At 38.0% G+C, this 24,066-nt stretch overlaps 1 protein-coding gene across 3 annotated transcripts; it reads right to left on the reverse strand.

Annotated features, from left to right (window-relative positions):
- Window positions 1-96: 96 nt before the first annotated feature.
- On the reverse strand, window positions 97-23,909 carry TMEM237 (transmembrane protein 237). Of its 3 annotated transcripts, none has more exons than XM_036098603.2 (13): window positions 23,712-23,909; window positions 21,713-21,744; window positions 21,079-21,089; window positions 20,026-20,082; window positions 18,730-18,870; window positions 15,591-15,711; window positions 8,582-8,739; window positions 6,561-6,684; window positions 6,076-6,267; window positions 4,383-4,456; window positions 3,627-3,720; window positions 2,691-2,812; window positions 97-731 (listed from the first exon to the last, which is right to left on the reverse strand). In XM_036098603.2, exons 1-13 carry the CDS (start codon window positions 23,748-23,750, stop codon window positions 664-666), a joined length of 1,233 nt encoding a protein of 410 aa, XP_035954496.2. In that variant the 5' UTR covers window positions 23,751-23,909; the 3' UTR covers window positions 97-663. The 3 variants fall into 3 exon arrangements, 2 of the variants coding, with proteins under 2 accessions (XP_035954496.2, XP_035954494.1); XM_036098601.2 differs by lacking the exon at window positions 23,712-23,909 and adding an exon at window positions 22,921-23,063; XR_004919321.2 differs by lacking the exons at window positions 3,627-3,720; window positions 23,712-23,909 and adding an exon at window positions 22,921-23,065.
- Between the last annotated feature and the right edge of the window lie 157 nt (window positions 23,910-24,066).

Consider the following 24,066-nt stretch of genomic DNA (forward strand, 5'->3'; position numbering starts at 1 on the left):
ATTCAATAGGTTGCCTTTCGTTTTGTTGATGGTTTCCTTTGCTGTGCAAAAGCTTTTTATTTTAGTGTAGTCCCAATATGAAACTTTTCAAACAGAAAAGGTATATTTTCTTTTTATTAGTCATGAAGTAAAGCATCTTTCAAGCTGAATTACATTATACTTATTACATGATACATAACCACAACCACCAAGCCAGTTTGAAAAAAGATACATTTCATATTTTAATTTATTCAGTAAGGAGGCATTAAAAATAAATAAAGGTCTTTTGCCCCCTTCTTTCCTATTCCCTAAATTTTATGTTTAAACCTGATATATATTTTATAACACTAAAGTAATGGCTGTTTCTGTAGAAGAGTTTTTTAAGATAATGATTATAAATGCAACTAATTTGAGAAAACAGGAAATAAACACTTTCACCTGCTGGTTTCGAGCTCATTACCTCCTTTGTCATTAAGATGATAACGCTAGAGAGATTAATGTTTGGTTATGAATTGCAGATACAATTTTTAACATTTTCCATAATCTTGAGAAAATTTTCAGTACTATATAATCAAAAAATCAATTCCAAATATACCTGTACATAGCTTATAAAAATACATTTAAAAACAAGAATAGGAAAAATTCTAAATACTGGGCCATTACTACACTGAAGGTGAGCTGGCATTATGAAGAGGCTTTGAGTCCTTTATCTTTTTCAGGATATTCTTCCACATCAGAGGAGAACATCAACTCTGGGAGAGAAAATGGAACAGATCATACTCAGAATGGTTTCCCAGTACCTCAAAAAGTTTACTTTTAAACAGTCTCTCAAAATATTGACATATTTAATATATATAATAGAAAGCCCTCAAGTACAAATAACAATTCTTGATAATGAAATCTGATTTAAAAGGTGAGTGAATGACAAATGTGCAAGTTTTGCATTTTAAAATGTTCAAGTTTTAAATGTATTGTAAACCACTGAAAAATAAAACATATATAATGGAGACAATATAATAACTCTTACCAGAAAATTTAAGTCACTTAGCTAAGCCAGGGTCATTAAACAGCTGAAAGGTCTAATTCTACAGTGACCATGGTAATCTACAATGGAGGGACACATGCAGAGCAAGGACATGGAACTAACATGAAGCGTGTGCCAGGATATCTTAAATGTGTTATCCCACCTAATCACCACAACAACCCAATAAGCAAAGTGTATCATCCTCATTTTATATTTACTCTTTTTATCCACATGGAAATAAAATGTTATATGACTCACAAAAGAGAGCAGGATTCTGGAAATATTTAGTAAGTAACACACACTTTGTGACTGAGGCTCAATACTGCACAATCCCAACCACAGTGTAGAATGTTATTTGTTGACATTTCTACATTTAAACTATTACTTAGCATAGATGTGTAATTTATCAAAATATTAAGAAATATAGAAAAAGAAGACCTTAGGAATTTAATAAAATAAAGTCCTTTGATATAAATATTAGATGAAAAATTCCTTGAATGACTAAAAACTATGCTGAGTGAAAACAAAAAACAGCAAAACACATAAAGCCTAAGACGACTTTTAAAAAGACTTTAAATATACCAAAGGGAATAAAGCAACAGAATATTCAGTGAAGGAACATGAGAATTATGATGCAAAAAGGTACATTCATGAATAAAAATGCACCAGATTACATCTTTTGTCTCCGTTTTTACAAATGGAAATATTGGGATGGTTCTCAATTCTAAGACTTCTGAGGTTGTAATTAGTTGATCAAACTGCAGTGAAAGGCTCAGGATATTAAACCAATCAAGAATAAAACCATAACCAAAGTCCAGAAAATATCAAAGAGATTCAAGGGTGAAACTGCAGAACATCTGCCAAGGAAATAAACTTAGCAGTTCTAAAGCAGTGTGCTCAAGGACTTTCAGTTTGCTAATACGATTCCTCTTCTCCAGGTGTTCCAAAAGGAGTCTAAGGACTAGAGATTAGTAAATCTCACTTTGCACTGAGCACGCTAAAGCTAGGATTACTAAATACTTCATTAGACAACGCAGGGTGAAGAACTTGGGCCAGGTAGAGGAGGAGGTAAGAACGAATATATGTCTGACAACGGCTACGTAGATGAAGCATGGTTTATTTCAAATTAAGAGATACTTTGATCAGAAGGAAACTAGCAGAAATGAAGAGCAAAGACTCTATAAAATACTTGAAGGATTCCAAGAAAAGAAATACCTCTTAAATACAAATATGCACATGGCTGACAGGCGGCTTTCCATAAGTACTTTGAGGCTCCGACTCTCCTAGATACTCTGTTTCTCTTGGCATTGTTTCACTACTTTATTGTCACTCCTCCTTATATTATTTTATTTTAAATACATCTTTGTTATCAGAATATCATAAGCTAGATCCATTAAAAGAACATTTATAAAATCAACAGATTTCATGATATTCTTATGCTACTTTTTCTTTATTCTTTATTTTTTTTAAAGATTTATTTGCAAGAGACAGAGAGCACAAGTGTGCACACGAGCGTGGGGGGAGTGCAGAGGGAGAGAAGCAGACTCCCCCACACTGAGCACTGTCCAATCCCACAACCCCAAGATCATGACCCAACCACCGAGATCACGACCCAAGCTAAAATCAAGAGTCAGACACGTTCAACCGACAGAGCCACCCAGGTGTCCCACTGTTTTTTCTTTAATACCTTCACTAAGATCCATGCCTGGCGTATAAGACAAAAAAAGCCAAGACAGTCCAACCAGAAGGGCCACCACCAGATTCACCACAATCCATGGCTGGAGAACCTGTTCCTCGACACCTGCTGCCCTAAAGGTATAGAAATACTCATTAGAAATATCTTCATTTGGGTTCATATATCCAAATATATCTATTTAATGAACTTTAAAGAAATAGCAGTCCTCGCCTAGAGAAATAACAAGTAAAGCATGAAATAAATATATCTTATATAATTTCCCTATAAAATAACTACACACACACACACACACACACACCATGGGAACAAAGGTTCAGAGGTTACTGAACTCTAAACAAATATGCTTTATACATTGACATAAGTGAAAATTTAGTATTGCCAATTTTTCTAAGTTTCCCTTTCAACTACTGTGATGCTACTCATGCCCCTAGCCACTCTCCCAAAAAAAGACTGCCCCTCTGACTTTTGTGAATTGGACTCTCAACTCGCCCGTGAGCCTCATGACTCTAACCTATGGAGGCTGGCTCTCCCTAGATTGCTCTCTTTCTAGCATTGCTTGGTTTTTCCATCCCAGCTACCCACTGCCATCACTACTCTGGGGTATTAGACCTCCTGACTGGGAGTGAGGGTACAGGGCTTCTCTAGTTCATTGTGTATGACTGATCTTAGAACCATAACCTAATAGATCTAAAATAGATTTTTATAAAAAGAATACATTTCATTAAAAATGCAGAGATAAATAACAATAGTTATCCACTAACCAATGTAATGGATATTTTCTTGCCATAATTTTGGAAACAAAAAAAGGGCCTTCACTATTATTTACAAATGAGAAAATGTAAAAGAATGAAGGATAAGAATAGTACCATTACTCCCATTGTTGCTGTTATTACCATCAACAATTGCTAATGCTATTGTGAATCTTACCAGAGGCTACCATTAACAGAAGAAGGTGTGTAAAGATGGATTCTGTCACTTGTCATTTGCTGACTCAGAGATAATATAAGAGCAGTAAAGTACACTGAGAAAAAGACAAATGAAATTACTAATAATGTATTTTTAACAACCCAGTTTATTTTGAATTTATAGATTACTGTAAGGTCAAAAATAATCTATACTTTGGGGGATGATGACATAAAAGAAATCCATTTGATCAATTTCAATAGGCAAGCTAGCCTTATTTTATTTTTAAAGAATACAGGTACAGAAGGGTATTCTGAGATGCTCACTATTTCATCATTAGAAATTACAAGAACCCAGAAGATCTTTTAAGAAAGCAAATGACTTACTCAAGGTCTTAAAACTAGTTTTATTAATATTCTCATAACTTAGAACAAAACATATCCCAAATTATCAAAAAGATACAAAATAATATTTGTTACTGAAATGCCATGCCAGCTGAATCTGTTTGCTATCAAGTAGAGATTACAAAATCAAAACATTAAGAAACAGAGAACAAATTCAACTTTTAACAGTTATCTAGATCAACCTCTACTGAAAAATAATTCTATCAAAATTACACCGGTCATGTTTTCTTAATTGCAAATTCCACTGAACATCTGTAAGTAATGTTTATAAGTAGTAATATAAAATCTTTCTAAAAGTAAAATTAAACTTTTCCTGGTTCAAAATTACAGTCTAATTCAAGTATTACACAATTATCAAATGAAAGTATTTACTCACAGAAAGATGCTAAAGCTGTTGGATCCAGGGCAAGAAAATTTCGGATTGCTACTGATGTTTTAGCAAAGTCAATCCTAGAAAATACAAAAGCCTCTCGTCACAGTGCATTGGTAAATTTCTCACAAAACTCTCTTGATTACAGTTTTTTCCTTCTCTATTCTAATGCTAAAGCTCTATTAAGCTTTAAGTAGCTACACTTTATACTAAATACACATGAAAGAATATCTTATTTACAAAAGCCACATAAAACATTTAACTAGATTAATATTTAGTCAACATTCCTTTGGAGTTAGACACTCTAAAGAAACAAATTAAACTTGATCTGCAAAATTTCTTTAGATTCTACCTCTTTCTATTACCCGTATCATCAGGCTATAAGTTGCTGTTTTTCTTAATGGGTTGAATTGTGTTCTCAAAGACATGTTGAACTTCTAACCCCTTGTATCTGTGAACGTGACCTTGTCTGGAAATAGGGTCTCTGCAGATGTATCGAGTTAAGATGAGGTCATTTGAAGGGGCCCTAATTCAATACAACTGGTGTTCTCAGAGGAAGAGAAGAGACACACAGGGAAGACCACCATATGACTACAAAGGCAGAGGTTGGAGTGATGCGCCTACAAGCCAAGGAACTCCAAGGACTGCCAGCAACCACTGGAAACTAAGGAAAGGTGTGGAAGAGACTCTCCCACCAGCCCTCCAGAAAGGAACCAACCTGGCCGACACCTCAACTTCAGACTTCTAGCTTCTAGACTGAGAGAGAGTAAATTCCTGTTGCTTTAAGTCACCCAGTTTGTAGTACAGTTGACCCTTAAGCCACACAGGTTTGAACTGCATAGGTCCACTTATAAGCAGATTTTTTTCAATAAATATAGTGCAGTACTGTAAATGTATTTTCTCTTCCTTATGATTTTCTTCATAATTTCTGTTTTTTCTAGCTTACTTTTTTTATTTTTTTAAGATTTATTTGAAAGAGAGAGAGAGCGCATGCGTGCACCAGTGTGGAAGGGGCAGAGGGAAAAAGAGAATCCTCAAGCCGACTCCCCACTGAGCGCTGAGCCCAACATGGAGCTGGATCCCAGGACCCTGAGATCATGACCTGAGCTGAAATCAAGAGCCAGCTGCCTAACCAATTGAACCACCCAGGTGCCCTCTAGCTTACCTTTTTAGAAGAATACAGTATATAATATACACTAAATATGTGGTAATCGACTATTTATGTTTTTGGTAAGGCTTCTGGTCAACAGTAGGCTATTAGTTAAGTTCTGAGGGAGTCAAAAGTTATACATGAATTTTTGACTTGCAAGAGGTCGGCACACCTAACCCCTGCAATGTTCAAGGATCAACTGTACTTTATTACAGCAACCCTAGGAAACTCATACAATACCCAGAGTCTCACCTATACCTGGTTCAGGTGATTTGCAAGATGATATTTGGGACTGTTTTTGTTGATTATATTTGGATGAAATTTTAGACTTAGAGTTGATGCTGGAATGGGTTTAGATTTTGAGGATGCTTTCGTTGAGAGTATTCCCATCCCTCCGCCCCCAACAGAAACAGACTGGCTTTTAAAAAAAATCAAAATAGTATTAATATTATAATTCTATTTTGAAAACTGTCATAGTCAGGGACATATTTTGCTCAACATTTCCACCTGAAGAAAAGTTAGAGGGATATACAGTCACAATACTCTTACCTGTCAAAAGTTGAAATTGTACTTAGGGCTAAAAGCAAGTAGAGAAGACTCTGGAATGGATATGCTAAGGTCTTGTACTGTTGCAGAAGGTTTGAGAGGTTAGAAAGCTGATCTCCTGCTAGAATATATATGAAAACAATGTTCCACACAGCACAGCCGGCCAAGAAGCCATGAGAAAAGAGACCAATCATCCTGAATGGAAAAGGGTTTAATTATTACACATGTATGACTAAAGTAAAAAGCTAAAATATTTTTTAAATCTCTTCACATATAAGAATAAAACTCAACATTTCAAAAAAGTAAAAACAAGCCTTTTCTTTTTATTACACTGATAGGCAGATGATTTAACTCCAATTAAATGTTTTAAAAATATACCTATGGACTGTTTTAAGTTGTCAATTTTGTTAACAATATTGAGCTATCAACACTTTTTTAAAAAAATGATGGAATATTTATTTTAAGAAAAGTCCAACACAAGCAGCCACCTGAAAGCCCGGTGCACCGAGAGTGCCACATCTCTGGTTGTCCAGGAAAGCTTCACGTCCATCGACACCTCTATATTTTCTGTGGTCTTTATCAACTCCGAACGATCAGCAGCCTGGAATCGCCCTATGTACATATTACACAATTATTAACAACTAGCAACAGAGAACCCTGGCCATCTTTTTATCTTATTTCACACCATTAGAACCCTGGGATTGAGATTTGTCTGTTTTTCTATCTAAAAATTCTCCCCTATCTAGTTCCTATTTGAGAAGGCTCTTTTCTTTTGGTTGCTTTAATATGCTATCTTTTTATCTTTAGGGAAAATAAACAAAGTCCATATACTCTCCTCTCATCTTAAAACAGATGTTAAAGTAACAGTTTTTAGAAATCAATTATATTTAATGAAATATAAAAAGGAACTTCCCACTCAGAACAAAGTCTAGAAAGCTTTAACATGACATAATCTACAAAAGTCTAATTTTGAGACTTTAGAAGTTTATTAAATGTCAACACTACAAAGTTAAGTCGATGTTTGAAAACACTTTGAATTTCCTAGGAAAAGATGCCAGTGTGTGTAGCATGGCATTCTGTGACAACAGAGAAGAAAGAGGTTGTCTCATAAACTTGAGAAGATTCCTGTGACAAGCATCAGTTCAAGTGTCAGCACTGCAACACCGTGTGCACAGAGCTTTCTCCTTGTACTGTTCACGAAGCTCCTTCTTGCAGATCTACCAATCTACAAATGGACCACAGGAAGCAGGAAAGGTTCTTCAATTACCTTTGCCAAATCTGGCTGTCAAGTATTTTGGAGGATGAAAGACAGAGGTGCAACACCTAATTTTCCCTAAGAAAAGACAACTTCTGGGCAGACAACAGGTGTCTTTTATGGTCAGTTACTCTAGTAGGGAAGTTTCTGTGCTAAGGAAAACAAGAGTAAAAATGAGGATTGAATGACACTGCTTAATAAACAGACTATAAAAAATAGATAGTCCTTAAAAATGAGGATTGAGTGATATTGCTTAAAAAGAGAAGTAAATTAAATAGCAACATAGTATACTAGTCAAAGCACTTGACTAGAAGCCATGAAACCTCCACTCAAGTCCCAATTCCGCACTAACCAACTGTGAGACCCTGGCGAAGTCAGCCTCCCGGGATCAGAAGTTTCCCACTGGCCAAGAACTTGAAGATCCCTTACATGACATCTTACAGAATAGAAATTCTAAAATGGTGTACATGAAATCTAAATTATAAAGTTTTAGGACTAATGTTTATGGTTCATTTGAGTTCTTTAGGCAGCACACTCATAGCATATCCACGAGATATATATAGTCATGATCATGCTTTCTGTATGTTTTTCTTAAACACTGCAAATGCAGTCTTATAATCCATGCACACTATACAATGTCAGAACTACCTTCCAAAAGAATCTGGAGCTATATGGTTGTATTTCTTATTTAATATGGTAATACCATCATGTATCTTCTCTCATTTATTTTTAATTATAACATTTATATTATTACCTGCCCCCCACCACCACCACCACCAATTGTGGAAAACTGGTAAAGTACAAGAATAAAGGAATGGATTAAGGGGGGGGGTGGGGGGATTTTCTAAATTACCCACAATCCCATAACCCAGAAATAACCAGCATTAATATTTTGGCATAACTCCTTCTAGTCTTTTGTCCTACACATTTTTCTATAGGTGAGATCAAACTACATATGTGTGTGTTTTTCATTAAATCTTTCCATGAAATGAAAAATTCTCCCTAAACATTATTTTTAATGGTGCAGATTTTATTATATAGATATACCATAACTGACTGAAATCATACCCCTTCTATTTTATATTTACGTTGTTTCCAGTTTTTCACTCTCAAAAATAATATGATTAGCTTTGTGTTTAAATTTTTGTCCATATCTTTATTTCCCTAATTCAGATCTCCAGAAATGTTCCTAAATCAAAGGATATCCTTGTGTAAATCCCAGAAAGCTCATGTTCCAAAACAAGAACGACTTACGGCTTTTTTCCACAAACACTTTGCCTACAGGCTGGCTAATGCCAGTGGGTGCGGTGAATATAGACTGTTGTTCTGGGCCTCTTTGCTCATCAGTAATTATGTCTTCATCTTCTACACCCAGTTCATTGGCATACTGTAATTCTGCTGGCTGGGTTTTCCTATAATCAGGAAGAATGTAAGAAAAACGGATTATTGTTGAATTTTTACAGACCCACATAAGGAGGTACCTGTAAAAGAGCCTTAGACTTGGGAGTCGAGAAATTTGGTTTTTACTTAAATGGATCTGTTCTTTTTTTTTTTTAATTTTATTTTATTATGTTATGTTAGTCACCATTCATTACATCATTAGTGGGTTTTTTAAAAAATTTTTTATTGTTATGTTAATCACCATACATTACATCATTAGTTTTTGATGTAGTGTTCCATGATTCATTGTTTGTGCATAACACCCAGTGCTCCATGCAGAATGTGCCCTCTTTAATACCCATCACCAGGCTAACCCATCCTCCCACTCCCCTCCCCTCTAGAACCCTCAGTTTGTTTTTCAGAGTCCATCGTCTCTCATGCTTCGTCTCCCCCTCCGATTTCTCCCCTTCATTCTTCCCCTCCTGCTATCTTCTTTTTTTTTTCTTAACATATATTGCATTATTTGTTTCAGAGGTACAGATCTGTGATTCAACAGTCTTGCACAATTCACAGCACTCACCATAGCACATACCCTCCCCAATGTCTATCACCCAGACACCCCATTCATCCCACCACCCCCCACTCTAGCAACCTTCAGTTTGTTTCCTGAGATTAAGAATTCCTCATATCAGTGAGGTCCTATGATACATGTCTTTCTCTGATTGACTTATTTCGCTCAGCATAACACCCTCCAGTTCCATCCATGTCATTGCAAATGGCAAGATCTCATTCTTTTTGATGGCTGCATAATATTCCATTGTATATGTATACCACTTCTTCTTTATCCATTCATCTGTCGATGGACATCTTGGCTCTTTCCACAGTTTGGCTTTTGTGGACATTGCTGCTATAAACATCGGGGTGCACGTACCCCTTCGGATCACTACATTTGTATCTTTGGAGTAAATACCCAGTAGTGCAATTGCTGGATGGTATGGTAGCTCTATTTTCAACTTTTTGAGGAATCTCCATACTGTTTCCCAGAGTGGTTGCACCAGCTTGCATTCCCACCAACAGTGTAGGAGGGTTCCCCTTTCTCCGCATCCCCGCCAACATCTGTCGTATCCTGACTTGTTAATTTTAGCCCTTCTGACTGGTGTGAGGTGGTATCTCATTGAGGTTTTGGTTTGGATTTACCTGATGCCGAGCGATGTTGAGTGCTTTTTCATGTGTCTGTTGGCCATTTGGATGTCTTCTTTGGAAAAATGTCTGTTCATGATTTCTGCCCATTTCTTGATTGGATTAGTTGTTCTTTGGGTGTTGAGTGTGATAAGTTCTTTATAGATTTTGGATACTAGCCCTTTATCTGATATGTCATTTGCAAATATTTTCTCCCATTCTGTCGGTTGTCTTTTGGTTTTGTTGACTGTTTCTTTTGCTGTGCAAAACCTTTTTATCTTGATGAAGACCCAATAGTTCATTTTTGCCCTTGCTTCCCTTGCCTTTGGCGATGTTTCTAGGAAGAAGTTGCTGCGGCTGAGGTCAAAGAGGTTGCTGCCTGTGTTCTCCTTTAGGATTTTGATGGACTCCTGTCTCACATTGAGGTCTTTCAACCATGTGGAGTCTATTTTTGTGTGTGGTGTAAGGAAATGGTCCAGTTTCATTCTTCTGCATGTGGCTGTCCAATTTTCCCAACACCATTTGTTGAAGAGACTGTCCTTTTTCCATTGGACATTCTTTCCTGCTTTGTCAAAGATTAGTTGACCATAGAGTTGAGGGTCCATTTCTGGACTCTCTGTTCTGTTCCATTGATCTATGTGTCTGTTTTTGTGCCAGTACCATACTGTCTTGATGATGACAGCTTTGTAATAGAGCTGGAAGTCCGGAATTGTAATGCTGCCAGCTTTGCTTTTCTTTTTCAACATTCCTCTGGCTATTCGGGGTCTTTTCTGGTTCCATACAAATTTTAGGATTATTTGTTCCATTTCTCTGAAAAAAGTGGATGGTATTTTGATGGGGATTGCATTGAATGTGTAGATTGCTCTAGGTAGCATTGACATCTTCACAACATTTGTTCTTCCAATCCATGAGCATGGAACGTTTTTCCATTTCTTTGTGTTTTCCTCAACTTCTTTCATGAGTATTTTATAGTTTTCTGAGTCCAGATCCTTTGCCTCTTTGGTTAGATTTATTCCTAGGTATCTTATGGTTTTGGGTGCAATTGTAAATGGGATCGACTCCTTAATTTCTCTTTCTTCTGTCTTGTTGTTGGTGTATAGGAATGCCACTGATTTCTGTGCATTGATTTTATATCCTGCCACTTTACTGAATTCCTATATGAGTTCTAGCAGTTTTGGCGTGGAGTCTTTTGGGTTTTCCACATAAAGTATCATATCATCTGCAAAGAGTGAGAGTTTGACTTCTTCTTTGCCGATTTGGATGCCTTTGATTTCTTTTTGTTGTCTGATTGCTGTGGCTAGGACTTCTAGTACTATGTTGAATAGCAGTGGTGATAGGGGACATCCCTGCCATGTTCCTGACCTTAGGGGGAAAGCTCTCAGTTTTTCCCCATTGAGAATGATATTTACCGTGGGTTTTTCATAGATGGCTTTTATGATATTGAGGTATGTACCCTCTATCCCTATACTCTGAAGAGTTTTGATCAAGAAAGGATGCTGTACTTTGTCAAATGCTTTTCCTGCATCCATTGAGAGGATCATATGATTCTTGTTCTTTCTTTTGTTAATGTATTGTATCACGTTGATTGATTTGCGGATGTTGAACCAACCTTGCAGCCCAGGGATAAATCCAACTTGGTCGTGATGAATAATCCTTTTAATGTACTGTTGGATCCTATTGGCTTGTATTTTGGTGAGAATTTTTGCATCCATGTTCATCAAGGATATTGGTCTGTAATTCTCCTTTTTGATGGGGTCTTTGGTTTTGGGATCAAGGTAATGGTGGCCTCATAAAATGAGTTTGGAAATTTTCCTTCCATTTCTATTTTTTGGAACAGTTTCAGAAAAATAGGTATTAGTTCTTCTTTAAATGTTTGGTAGAATTCCCCTGGGAAGCCATCTGGCCCTGGGCTTTTGTTTGTTGGGAGATTTTTGATGACTGCTTCAATTTCCTTAGCTGTTATAGGTTTGTTCAGGTTTTCTATTTCTTCCTGGTTCAGTTTTGGTAGTTGATACATCTCTAGGAATGCATCCATTTCTTCCAGGTTATCTAATTTGCTGGCATATAGTTCCTCATAATATGTTCTTATAATTGTTTGTATTTCCTTGATGTTGGTTGTGATCTCTCCTCTTTCATTCATGATTTTGTTGATTTGGGTCCTTTCTCTTTTCTTTTTGATAAGTCCAGCCAGGGGTTTATCAATCTTGTTAATTCTTTCAAAGAACCAGCTCCTAGTTTCGTTGATCTGTTCTACTGTTGTTTTGGTTTCTATTTCATTGATTTCTGCTCTGATCTTTATTATTTCTCTTCTCCTGCTGGGTTTAGGCTTTATTTGCTGTTTTTTCTCTAGCTCCTTTAGGTGTAGGGTTAGGTTGTGTATTTGAGACCTGTCTTGTTTCTTGAGAAAGGCTTGTACTGCTTTCCTCTTAGGACTGCCTTTGCTGCATCCCAAAGATTTTGAACAGTTGTGTTTTCATTTTCATTGGTTTCCATGAATTTTTTAAATTCTTCTTTAATTTCCTCGTTGACCCATTCATTCTTTAGTAGGATGCTCTTTAGCCTCCATGTATTTGAGTTCTTTCCAACTTTCCTCTTGTGATTGAGTTCTAGTTTCAAAGCACTGTGGTCCGAAAATATGCAAGGAATAATCCCAATCTTTTGGTACTGGTTGAGACCTGATTTGTGACCTAGGATGTGATCTATTCTGGAGAATGTTCCATGGGCACTAGAGAAGAATGTGTGTTCTGTTGCTTTGGGATGGAATGTTCTGAATATATCTGTGAAGACCATTTGGCCCAGTGTGTCATTTAAAGTCTTTATTTCCTTGTTGATCTTTTGCTTAGATGATCTGTCCATTTCAGTGAGGGGGGTGTTAAAGTCCCCTACTATTACTTTATTGTTGTCAATGTGTTTCTTTGATTTTGTTATTAATTGGCTTATATAATTGGCTGTTTCCATGTTAGGGGCATAGATATTTATAATTGTTAGATCTTCTTGTTGGATAGACCCTTTAAGTAGGATATAGTGTCCTTCCTCATCTCTTATTATAGTCTTTGGTTTAAAATCTAATTTGTCTGATATAAGGATTGCCACCCCAGCTTTCTTTTGATGTCCATTAGCATGGTAAATGGTTTTCCACGCCCTCACTTTCAATCTGGAGGTGTCTTTGGGTCTAAAATGAGTCTCTTGCAGACAGCATATCGATGGGTCTTGTTTTTTAATCCAATCTGATAGCCTGTGTCTTTTGATTGGGGCATTTAGCCCATTTACATTCAGGGTAACTATTGAAAGATATGAATTTAGTGCCATTGTATTGCCTGTAAGGTGACTGTTACTGTATATTGTCTCTGTTCCTTTCTGGTCCATGTTACTTTTAGGCTCTCTCTTTGCTTAGAGGACCCCTTTCAATATTTCTTGTAGGGCTGGTTTCGTGTTTGCAAATTCTTTTAGTTTTTATTTGTCCTGGAAACTTTTTATCTCTCCTTCAATTTTCAATGACAGCCTAGCTGGATATAGTATTCTTGGCTGCGTATTTTTCTCATTTAGTGCTCTGAATATATCCTGCCAGTCCTTTCTGGCCTGCCAGGTCTCTGTGGATAGGTCTGTTGCCAATCTAATGTTTCTACCATTGTAGGTTACAGACCTCTTGTCCCGAGCTGCTTTCAGGATTTTCTCTTTGTCTCTGAGACTCGTAAGTTTTATTATTAGATGTCAGGGTGTTGACCTATTTTTATTGATTTTGAGAGGGGTTCTCTGTGCCTCCTGGATTTTGATGCCTGTTTCCTTCCCCAAATTAGGGAAGTTCTCTGCTATAATTTGCTCCAATATACCTTCTGCCCCTCTCTCTTTCTTCTTCTTCTGGGATCCCAATTATTCTAATATTGTTTCGTCCTATGGTATTGCTTATCTCTCGATTTCTGCCCTCATGATCCAGTAGTTATCTCTCTTTTTCTCAGCTTCTTTATTTTCCATCATTTGGTCTTCTATATCGCTGATTCTCTCTTCTGCCTCATTTATCCTAGCAGTTAGCGCCCCCATTTTTGATTGCATCTCATTAATAGCCTTTTTGATTTTGACTTGGTTAGATTTTAGTTCTTTTATTTCTCCAGAAAGGGTTTCTCTAATAACTTCCATGCTTTTTTCAAGCCCAGCTAGTATCTTTAAAATCATGATTCTGAACTCTAGGTCCGACATCGTACTAATGTCCTTATTGAGTAGGTCCCTGGCAGTCGGTACTACCTCTTGTTCTTTTTGTTGAGGTGATTTTTTCCATCTTGTCATTTTGTCCAGAGGAGAATAGATGAATGAGAGAACAAAATGCTAACAGGGTAACAATGTCCCCAGAAAATATACTCTAAACAAATCAGAAAAGACCTGAAACTGGGGAAAAAGAAAGGGAAAGAAAGAAAAAAGAAAAAGAGAAAAAAGAAAAAGAAAAAGGTAAAAACAAACAAAAACAGAACAAAACAAAAAAAAACAGAATATGATCAAATATGATCAGGCTGGTGCATAGATCAGTGCCACACACTAGATTTTGGGTGTATTTTGGTCTGTTAGAAGAAAGTGCCTCCCAAAATTTTAAAGAAAGAAAAACTTATATATGTACAAAAATAAGGGTTGATACGATGAAGGGATGGAATATGACTGTAAAGATGAAAATTATAAAAAATTTTATAAAAGGAATTGATAAGATAAGTTGTTTGAAAAAAGAAAGAAGAGGATTTAAAAAAAAAAAGAAAAAAAAGGGGGGGGAGAGAATGTGATCAGGCAGGAGACTAGATCAAAGCCATACACTAGAGATTTAGGGTATATTTTGATCTGTTAGAAACTGTATCTCAAAATTTTAAAGAGAGAACAACTTATATATATATGCCAAAAATAAGGGTAACTACTATGAAGGGATAGAATATGACTCTTCCAGAAAGTGGTCGCTTTTCTGTTCAGAGAGTTGTTGCTATTCTTTTCTTCAATCTCCTGTTGAGTTTGTAGGTGTTCAGAATGGTTTGATCCCTATCCAGCTGAATTCCTGAGACCAGTGAAATCCAGGTCTCCTACTCCTCCACCATCTTGCTCCACCCCTACATCATTAGTTTTTGACGTAGTGTAACACGATTCATTGTTTGCGTATAACACAAATGGATCTGTTCTTAACTGTTATGTGCAGCAAGTCACATACATTTCTGTGGGCCTCAGTTTTCTCATCTGGAAAATGAAGTGACTGAACTACATTTATAAGGTTCTTTCCAAACTTAAAATGATAGGATTCTACATAAATATTGATCACGATTTGTAGGGTGATTTCTAAATACAAACAATAGTGTTATATAACTTCCAGTGTACTTCTTTAAAGTATGCCATTCTGTTTTATCCAACACTTAATTTCCTATACTAAAATATACATTTTTATTTATTGCTGAAATAATCATAATCTGAATTCTATTAACATGAGAAAATATATCACAATAGCCTACTTTATTAATATTATCTTCAAATTTCAGTATCTTTCGTATTTAATTTTTGCTACTTATATAATATTTTCTATTGATGTTCCTCTTTTTTAGAGATAGCTCCTAGGATCTATAATTTAAGTATTTTACTTCTTCGGTTGTTTACTCTTTTCAAATTTATCAAAAGGTACCTTTGAGAGCTCTGAATTAAGTAGCACAGTATCCCTGAAGAATATTTAGGACAAATAAATTCTTACTTTGTCTTCCTTCGAGGTTTTTGAATAACTGCCTCCTCAGCTGGTTCCACATCAATACCATTTTCATTTCGTAATAAAGATGAACTAGACGTCCTCTTTTGGGTTAAGGAAGTCTCCAATTCTGAAAATAAAGTAGATTAAATTTTCAAATTACTACCATGTAAGAAGAAAAGTATATAAAACTTACAAGAAGAGATAACTTTAAAAATTTTAATTAGGCCAAAGTTTTTTCTCCATTTTACTAATTTTTGTAATTTTATAGCTCTAAACACCAAAAATTTTGAAATTGCAATGCCAAAAAATATGGAAAAAGTTAACTAATCCAACACCCAGAATGTTGGGAGAGCCCCCAGATTACCCACAGTTCAGTGATTCACCCAAAGGACTCATGGAACTCAGAAGTCATTACACTCACAGTCCTCACATTCAGTTACAGTTTATTAGAGGGACATGACATAAAGCAATATCAGCAAAAGGAAAAGGCACATGGAGCAAAGTCCAGAGGAAACCAGGTATAAGCTTCCAAGAGTCCTCTATCAATGGAGTCACACAGGATGTGCTAATTCCTCCAGCAACAAGTTGACATGTGTGACACTTTCTCTACCAGGGAAGCTCATTACAGACTCGGCACCCAAGGCTTTTATTGGCACCTGATCACAAAGGCACCCCCTGCCTAGCACATACCAAAATTCCAGAATCCCAGAAGCAAAGCAGGTGGTCAGCATAAATCATATTGTGTACACAAATGCACAGTAAACCAGCCTTATAATTTAGGGATACTTTTATATCAGTGTAGGGAACTATTTACCAGCCAAGTTCCAGAGGCCAGTGAAGAGGCAAACTTGAAAGCAGGCCTTTCTAATGAAAGCAGTTTCAGGCCTGCTACGTTAACTCCTTCTTGAGCACAGGGTATTAAGTTTAAGTAAGTCAGTGGAGTCTTCTCATCTGCTAGCTACTTCCCTCAATCTGAAAATACTGGCAATGGCTTCCTGGAAGGTCCTCAAAGCCCCCAGAATTCTATTTTAATAAAATACTTACAGCTCAAACTGGAAATACAACAGAAGTAGAGCCTACCACAGTCATCCAGAACAAAACAAAAATAAAACAAAAATATAAACCCAGAAATCTATAAAGCGATACCTGGTGGTGCATTCTGGAATGACAGTGACAGGGGCTCTTTGGCCCACAACTTAGTTGGGTACTGAGTTTTCTAAAAATGGTCGACTCATTTCTGTAAATACATTTTTCATAAATTGTAAAACTAGGTACTGGTATCCATCTTGATTTTCACATTTGTACCCTAACTGAATTAACTAAGATGGTAGCTTTAATTCAACTATTTTTACTGCCAGTAATGAAATAAATCATAGAAATAAATCATAAAACTATCTGAGCATCATTTCTCTCTTTTTCCTCTCTTCTGCCCAGGCACTACAGTATCCCACTTCAACTTGCCTCTAAAAATTGTGCTCTATTCTATGGACTTTCCAGTTTCTGCCCTCTCCTCCTATAATTCTTTCATCCAATCAGGACTCACTGTTTTCTAAGAGAGTAAGTAATTGGTCAGGGAAATTATTTTGTAACAAATTATTCATCAGGGGCCGATGTTAGTAGGAAAGAGCTAATCTCCCAATCTTTATTCCTTCCCTTTATTTTACTCTAATGAAACCGTCTTTCTTCTAATTACTATAAAAGTCATAATGCTCAATATTATTGTGAAAAATTAATAAAATATAAATGAAGAAAGGAAGATAATAAAAATCATCCCTAGTGATGCCTGGGTGGTTCAGTCAGTTAAATGTCTGCCTTCAGCTCACGTCATGATCCCAGGGTCCTGGGATAGAGCCCCAAATTGGGCTCCCTGCTCAGCAGGGAGCCTGCTTCTCCTTCTCCCTCTGCCGCTCTCCCTGCTTGTGCTCTCTCTCTCTGTCAAATAAATAAATAAATCTTTAAAAAAAAAAAAATCATCCCTAATTCTTCCTTCCAAAAAATCTAACATTGTCAACACTTTGCTATATCCTTCCATTGTTTTTACTATATATACACATGCATATACATGTGTCCTGGGTAGAATTGTGTCCCCCCTGAAAGATATGTTCAAGTCCTAACCCTGGTCCCTGTGAATGAGACTTCATTTGGAAATAGGGTCTTTGCAGGTCTAATCAGTTTAGGGTGAGATCATGCTGGATTAGGATGGACCTGAAATCCAATAACTCGTATCCTTATAAGAAGAGCAAAATATGGGGGGGCCTGGGTGGCACAGTTGGTTAAGCATCTGACTTGGTTTCAGCTCAGGTCGTGATCTCAGAGTAACAAGATCGAGCCCCACATCAGACTCCACGCTCAGCACGAAGTCAGCTTAAGACTCTCTCTCCTTCTCCCTCTGCCCCTCCCCCTGCACGTGCACATGTACTCTCTCTCTCAAATAAATAAATCTTTGAAAAAAAAAAAGAGCAAGATATGGACATAGAAGCACATTAAATAGATAAAACATGATTTATTTAGCCAGTACCACTTTGTTAGCTATTGGTTATTTCCAGTTTGTACTCTTATAAATAATGGCACAGTTAACATCCTTTAATTGTGGTAGCTACTACAGTTACTTCTATTCCTAAAAGTTCAGACAGGCTATACCAATTTATGCTCCTATCAGCAGGATATGAATGTACTCCTTTCTCATCAACACTTTATCTAACACTTTTGAATTTTATATGCTGAAAAAAGATTGCCAATTACTATTTTGTTTACCTTGTGAATAGTACCTGGGACAATGTAAGACTCAATAAATGATGACTCTTCTTTCATTGTATTATTGTTAATACTGAATCTATCCTTACCACACTGACCTGAAATGTCCATTTTATCATATATTAAATTCTTATACACACCAAGATCTGAACTCTCTGTTTTAATCCTGAATTTGTATCCCTTCCCTCATAATATACAGACATATGACCAAAAGAGACCTTCTCCAGTGTTCTTGACTTAAACTATTGGAGTTATTCTAATGGTAAAAATTTCAATAAAGAAAAAAAAACCAAAGGGATGTGGGTGGGAAAAAATGGGAACAGAGAAGTTTGTAATCATACCCCCAAAATCACAGCTACTATCACAACCTAACCTTGGTTTCTTCACATACCAAGAGGTAGCCTCGTCTTCTTCTGTCTCCTTTGAACAGGAGCTTCTTCTGGATGTTCTGCGGATTCTTTAGTTGGTGGCTCACTGCCCTCAGATGGCCTGCGAACAGAAGCCTGAACAAGGCCTTCCAAAGAAGCACTACCTACAGAAAAGCGAGTGGGAAAACGGGACAATTTGAGCAGAGATCACACTCAGTCTTAAAAAGATGAAAAAAAAGGGAACCAGAATGGTTCCTAAAGGATGATTAACTGTCCTTTGTTACCTTTTTACCTATAACTATAAGAATTGGTCTTAACCCACACTTATATCAAATTATAAATTATAATAAATTCAGTACTTGGTATATCAAATCAATACTCAAAGTTTCTTTTTACTATATCACTACATACAGATCCAGATATTTTCACATCTTAAGACTTGTAAGAGGCAGCAAATAGAGTGAAAGGACCAGTTAAAGCCTGGTGATGGGTATTAAAGAGGGCACGTTCTGCATGGAGCACTAGGTATTAAAGAGGGCACGTTCTGCATGGAGCAAACAATGAATCATGGAACACTACATCAAAAACTAATGATGTAATGTATGGTGATTAACATAACATAATAATAATAAAAAAAGAATAGAAAAAAATAAAAAGAAAGGGATTCTCAAGGAAAAAAAAAAAAAGACTGAGGTTTCAAGCCTGAGTGAGCAGGAGAGTGGAGAATTCCATGAACAGAAATCTGTGAGAGGTAAAAATTGATTTCTTGTTGAAGGTAATGATGAATTCTGAACATACTGAGTTTAAGTTACTGACAGAACATCCAGGATTATTAGCAGATAACGAAGACAAAAAGAAGTTCAAAGAACCTGCTCATTACAGAACCTCCAGTACATGGATGCTATGGCCCTGCCTTCAGACTCTTGCTCTAACAAAGAGATCCTCTGACTGAAATGAGGGATCCAAGGACCTTGTGTCCAGTATCCCATTCAAAGGTCTGGAACCAATCATAGCTTAAGACAATTTATGCTTTCTAGGTATAAAAGACCTCAAAGAGTCCATGAATGCTGTGGAAGTAAGAGTTTAAGTGACACAATCCTTTATTCCATGGATGCTTCTAGAAACCCTTCAGGCTGCCCACTGCCTTATTCTTCACTACCACCAGGAATCCTATTACTTTAAACTGACCTTGATTCTATCCTCAACACAGCAGTGACTTGGGACTGCTGGGGCCTTGCCTCTCCCTGATCTGTGATGTTTGTCATTCCTGAGGTCCTGGAAAGACTTGTGATCCCACACAAAAAAGAACAACTTCTTACCTGGTGTGTTTTTTGTTTTGGGCTTCTTTTTCTTAGGACGACTAAGTGGAATATCACCTATAAAACAGAAAAAACGACAGAAAAGGCTGCCTAAAATTCAATGCAGAGAACAGTCAAAAGGAACTTTTAGTAGGGAAGACTTTTCCCTCTCTTCCCTAGGGCCAGCCAACTTCTACACATTAGGGGAAGAAGACAAGAAAAATGACAAATTTGGGGGTGCCTGGCTGGCTTAGTCAGTAGAGCATGCAACTCTTGATCTCAGGATCCAGAGTTCAAGCCCCATGTTGGGCGTGGAGCCTACTCAAAAAAAAAAAAAGGAAGAAATTGACAAAGTCAAAGCAAGCCTATAGTGTGGTGCCAGTCGCTCACTGTCCATCAGTAATATTGGAAACTGTAACATTTCTAATATCAGAAAAGTGGGCTCACAAAATCTTCATCTGATCCCCTACATTTCCCAGCCCCCTTGCACTTAGATGTGGCCTGTGAATGGTTTGGGCCATACACTGTGAGCAGAACCGATCTGCCAAAACACTGAAAGAGCCCGTGAGTAACTCTCCAGCTTTCTCTTCCTTTGCTGAAGCATGTTAAGATGGCAGAAGCACAGAATAGAAGTAGCCTGAATCACTACATCATTAGTGAAGAATGGTGAAAGACAATTGCCCTGGATTGCTGCCACAGTGCACTTTGCATTAACCAGAAATAACCCTGTATGATATTAAGTCAGAGATCTTGAGGTTAGTATAGCATAACCCAGTCTATCCTGATTAAATGAGACAAAAGAAAATGTAGTCCCTATTACAGAACTAAAAACTAGCCAATGGTTATATTCTGGGTGACTCCATTCAGGAATGAATCAAATATCAATCATACAACTACTGTTATATATCAAACCTCATTTAAAAAATAGGAGTCATAAGATTATTTTGATAAAAGGATATTGCAATATTATAAATTATACCATTCAGATTCAACTTTAAGAAAAACATTAAGGAATCAAATTAACTTTTGAACTCCCAATTTTAAAAGTTTTACATTAAGAGTGAACTAACTCACCTTGATTAGCACTTTACATGACACCGACCAAATTTAATTGGACAAAGACAAAAAAAAAGAAACTATTAATTAGAAATCTATTATATTGTCAGACTGAAAACTGACTTAGGTCATTATAAATTTAAAATAAAGTAAGCTTTCACACAGTCAGCTAGTTTATAAACTAGCTTATTCTTTGTAAGTAAAAAGCGAATAAAACCGCTAACAAAATAATCCCAATATTTTCTGAACTTACATATACATATTTCCTACTGTCTATTAATAAAGTGGATTAAGCAGATTAAGAATTCTTATTTTGTCACTGATTAAAATCAGCTTAAACTCTGAGGAAACTATTCTAGCAAACAAAAAGAGGATCAAAAGTCTGATAAACAAGACATTAAAACATTCAGAATGGATCCATTATCTTAAGCATGTTGACATTCAGGCTTTGAAACAGAACATTTAATTACAACTGCTTTCCTAATGATTCAAGTTTTTTTTACCTTTAAGCTTTTAGGAAGCCTTATCCTTAAATTTTCAAGAAGTCTTCTCTGAATTATTATAATTTTCCAATGGTACTAGTCAATTTTTTCACTTGATTCATTTTGCATTTTTAAAACTCAATGATAAAATTACTGTAACTTATTTTTACCTTGGCACAGGTGGAAGGGCTCGTGGAGGACGCTATGGGGAAAAGAAAATTGCTTGTAAGTAAAAGTCTCAGAACATCTTTACTTCAAGTACTTCGAATCTTTTGATAACCCTGTACATCCAATGAAACCTAGGAAGTACTAATGAGAATCAGATGGGCAATTCTAAATTTGTTCTACCATTTCTAAATTTCATATAAAATTCCTTCCTTCCTACACTCCTTTCTATCCGAGACCAGGCTCTGTTCTAAGGACTACAAATACATTAATGAACAAAACAGAGAAATCCCCGCTTTTATGGTACTTCCATTGTACTGGTTAAGTATTAGAAGATTATGAACACACACACACACACAAATGAGGGAGGCTGTGGAGTGTTCTTTAGTTAAGCAAAGTCTCTCAGAGATATCTGAGCTGAGACCTGAATAAGAAAGGAGACAAAGGGGAGTAAATACAAAGCCTTTTAGGAGAGATAAAAGGTTTCAGATAAAAGGCCAGTAAGGCTGTAGCACAGCTACCAAGGGTAGGCAGGGGCCAGATTAATTAGGCTCTTGAAGACAAAAGAAAGATGTCCAGAGTTCGTTTTAATTCAGTGAGAAGCCAATAGAGGTTTTAAACCACACAGTAACATACTTTTAAAAAAAAATCCCTGTGCATACAGCATGAGGAATGCGTTTTAGGGTAGAGAGAATTAAAAAAGAAACACACACCTTATAAATGATACTTTACATGAAAAGAAAAGTTGTGTTTGCAGTTCAGAGAGATTACAGTTGAGAAGCATTCTGGAATCTTTCAAAATAAAATACTAACAGAAATGCCTCGAAATCAGTTTAATGTTCCAAGTGTCTCATGCGGCTTGCAGAGGACATTGACTCAAAAGGGTTTCATTACGTCCCATTTAGCAATCCATTCGTTCGGTGTATTAATACGAATGCTACGAGATTAGGACAAAGCAGGCTGTCTTAACACTATCCGGTCATTAAAATTACAACTGGAGAAGAACAACAGTCATAAGAAAGAGCTATCGCAAAGATGCTACGGATCGCGTTCTGTCCAAGGATTCAGTTCACAAGACACTTCCACATTTCAAAAGTCCCGCAAAAATGACGTGTCACCCATCCTCAAGGCCAACCTCTGAGCCCCTCAAAAGTCGGACGGCTCAACTGAACACAAAAGCCTAATAACTCAAACGTAACTAAGGCTCGCTTACCACCTGCTTCTTTCCCATTGCGTCTAAAGCCGGGCTTCCCAGCAGCCACCCGCCGGCCGCCAGGCGCCCAGAGCTCACAGCCCGCCCCCTGCGGGCTCCTGCCCCGGCCGGCCGCGCGCAGGCGCCGTGCGTCATCGGACTGCGCGGCACTGGCCGCGGTGGCGCTCAGCCCCTGCTCTGCAAGAGGTGGGCGAGGGCCAGCGCAGGGAGCTGGTCGGGCCTTTGCGGTCTAGCCTTGTGGAAAAGGGGACGTCGGAGTAGGGGCTGACATGCCTGGAAGAGAGTCTCCAGCGGGCGTGGGGCAGCAATCACGGTTCTACCCATGGTTTTCCAAGTGGTTACAGTGATTTGTTCGAGGGAGGTGGGAAAAGACCATGGTTAAAAGTCTCCACTCGGAAACTCCGATCTCTTTCCTGGGTGGCTAAACGCCTTCCGGGAGGAGTCCGCAGGAAAGACCTAGCTGGCTGTCCCGGAACACCCAGGGGCTGGAAGGCAACGTAGAGAGGCGTCGTCATAGCAACATGGACACTCAGGCCCCCGGAAACTTGACGCCCGGGTCCTCGCCTGGCTCCGGGAGTTCGGGTCCCGGCCTCGGGACGAACTTCCATCGCCCGCTCCGGGCCAAGCCTGTGAGCATCAAAGGGGAGGACGAGCAGACACCAGGAGCAGGGCTGTCCCTCTGCGACCCCCAGCCCTGGGCATCGGCCCCGCCCCAGGGGCTGCTGAGGCGTTAGGGCAGCACCCTCCGCTTCCGCCACTTCGCGTGGCGGAAAGCGCCCCTCACCGCTCACCGGGAGGGCCTCCAGCCGAAGCCCCGAGTCCGCTCTCATGGCGCTCTCCCCACCGCGCTCCCTCAGCGCAACCGCCGGCGGCCCGAGCCTGGCTCCCCGCGCCTCTGCCTGCGGCACCTGCGAGAGGCGGCGGCTACCCGCCGTCAGGTTAGGCCGCCGCTCTGGGGCCTAGGTCTCCGCCTGCCTTCGCTGGGCCATGCCCCGCCCTCGAGGCGTCAGAGTTAGGGAGGGGCCGGGTTAGCCCTGTAGACCTCAGGATGGAATCACGCTTTTCAAGCAGTGACGTCATGAATCGGGAAGGCAGCCAAGGGCCACGAGTGAGTATAGATACTGCTAAAATCCGAACATGCTGTGG

The sequence above is a fragment of the Halichoerus grypus genome, chromosome 4 (genome assembly GCF_964656455.1).
Source record: "Halichoerus grypus chromosome 4, mHalGry1.hap1.1, whole genome shotgun sequence".
NCBI lineage: Eukaryota > Metazoa > Chordata > Mammalia > Carnivora > Phocidae > Halichoerus > Halichoerus grypus.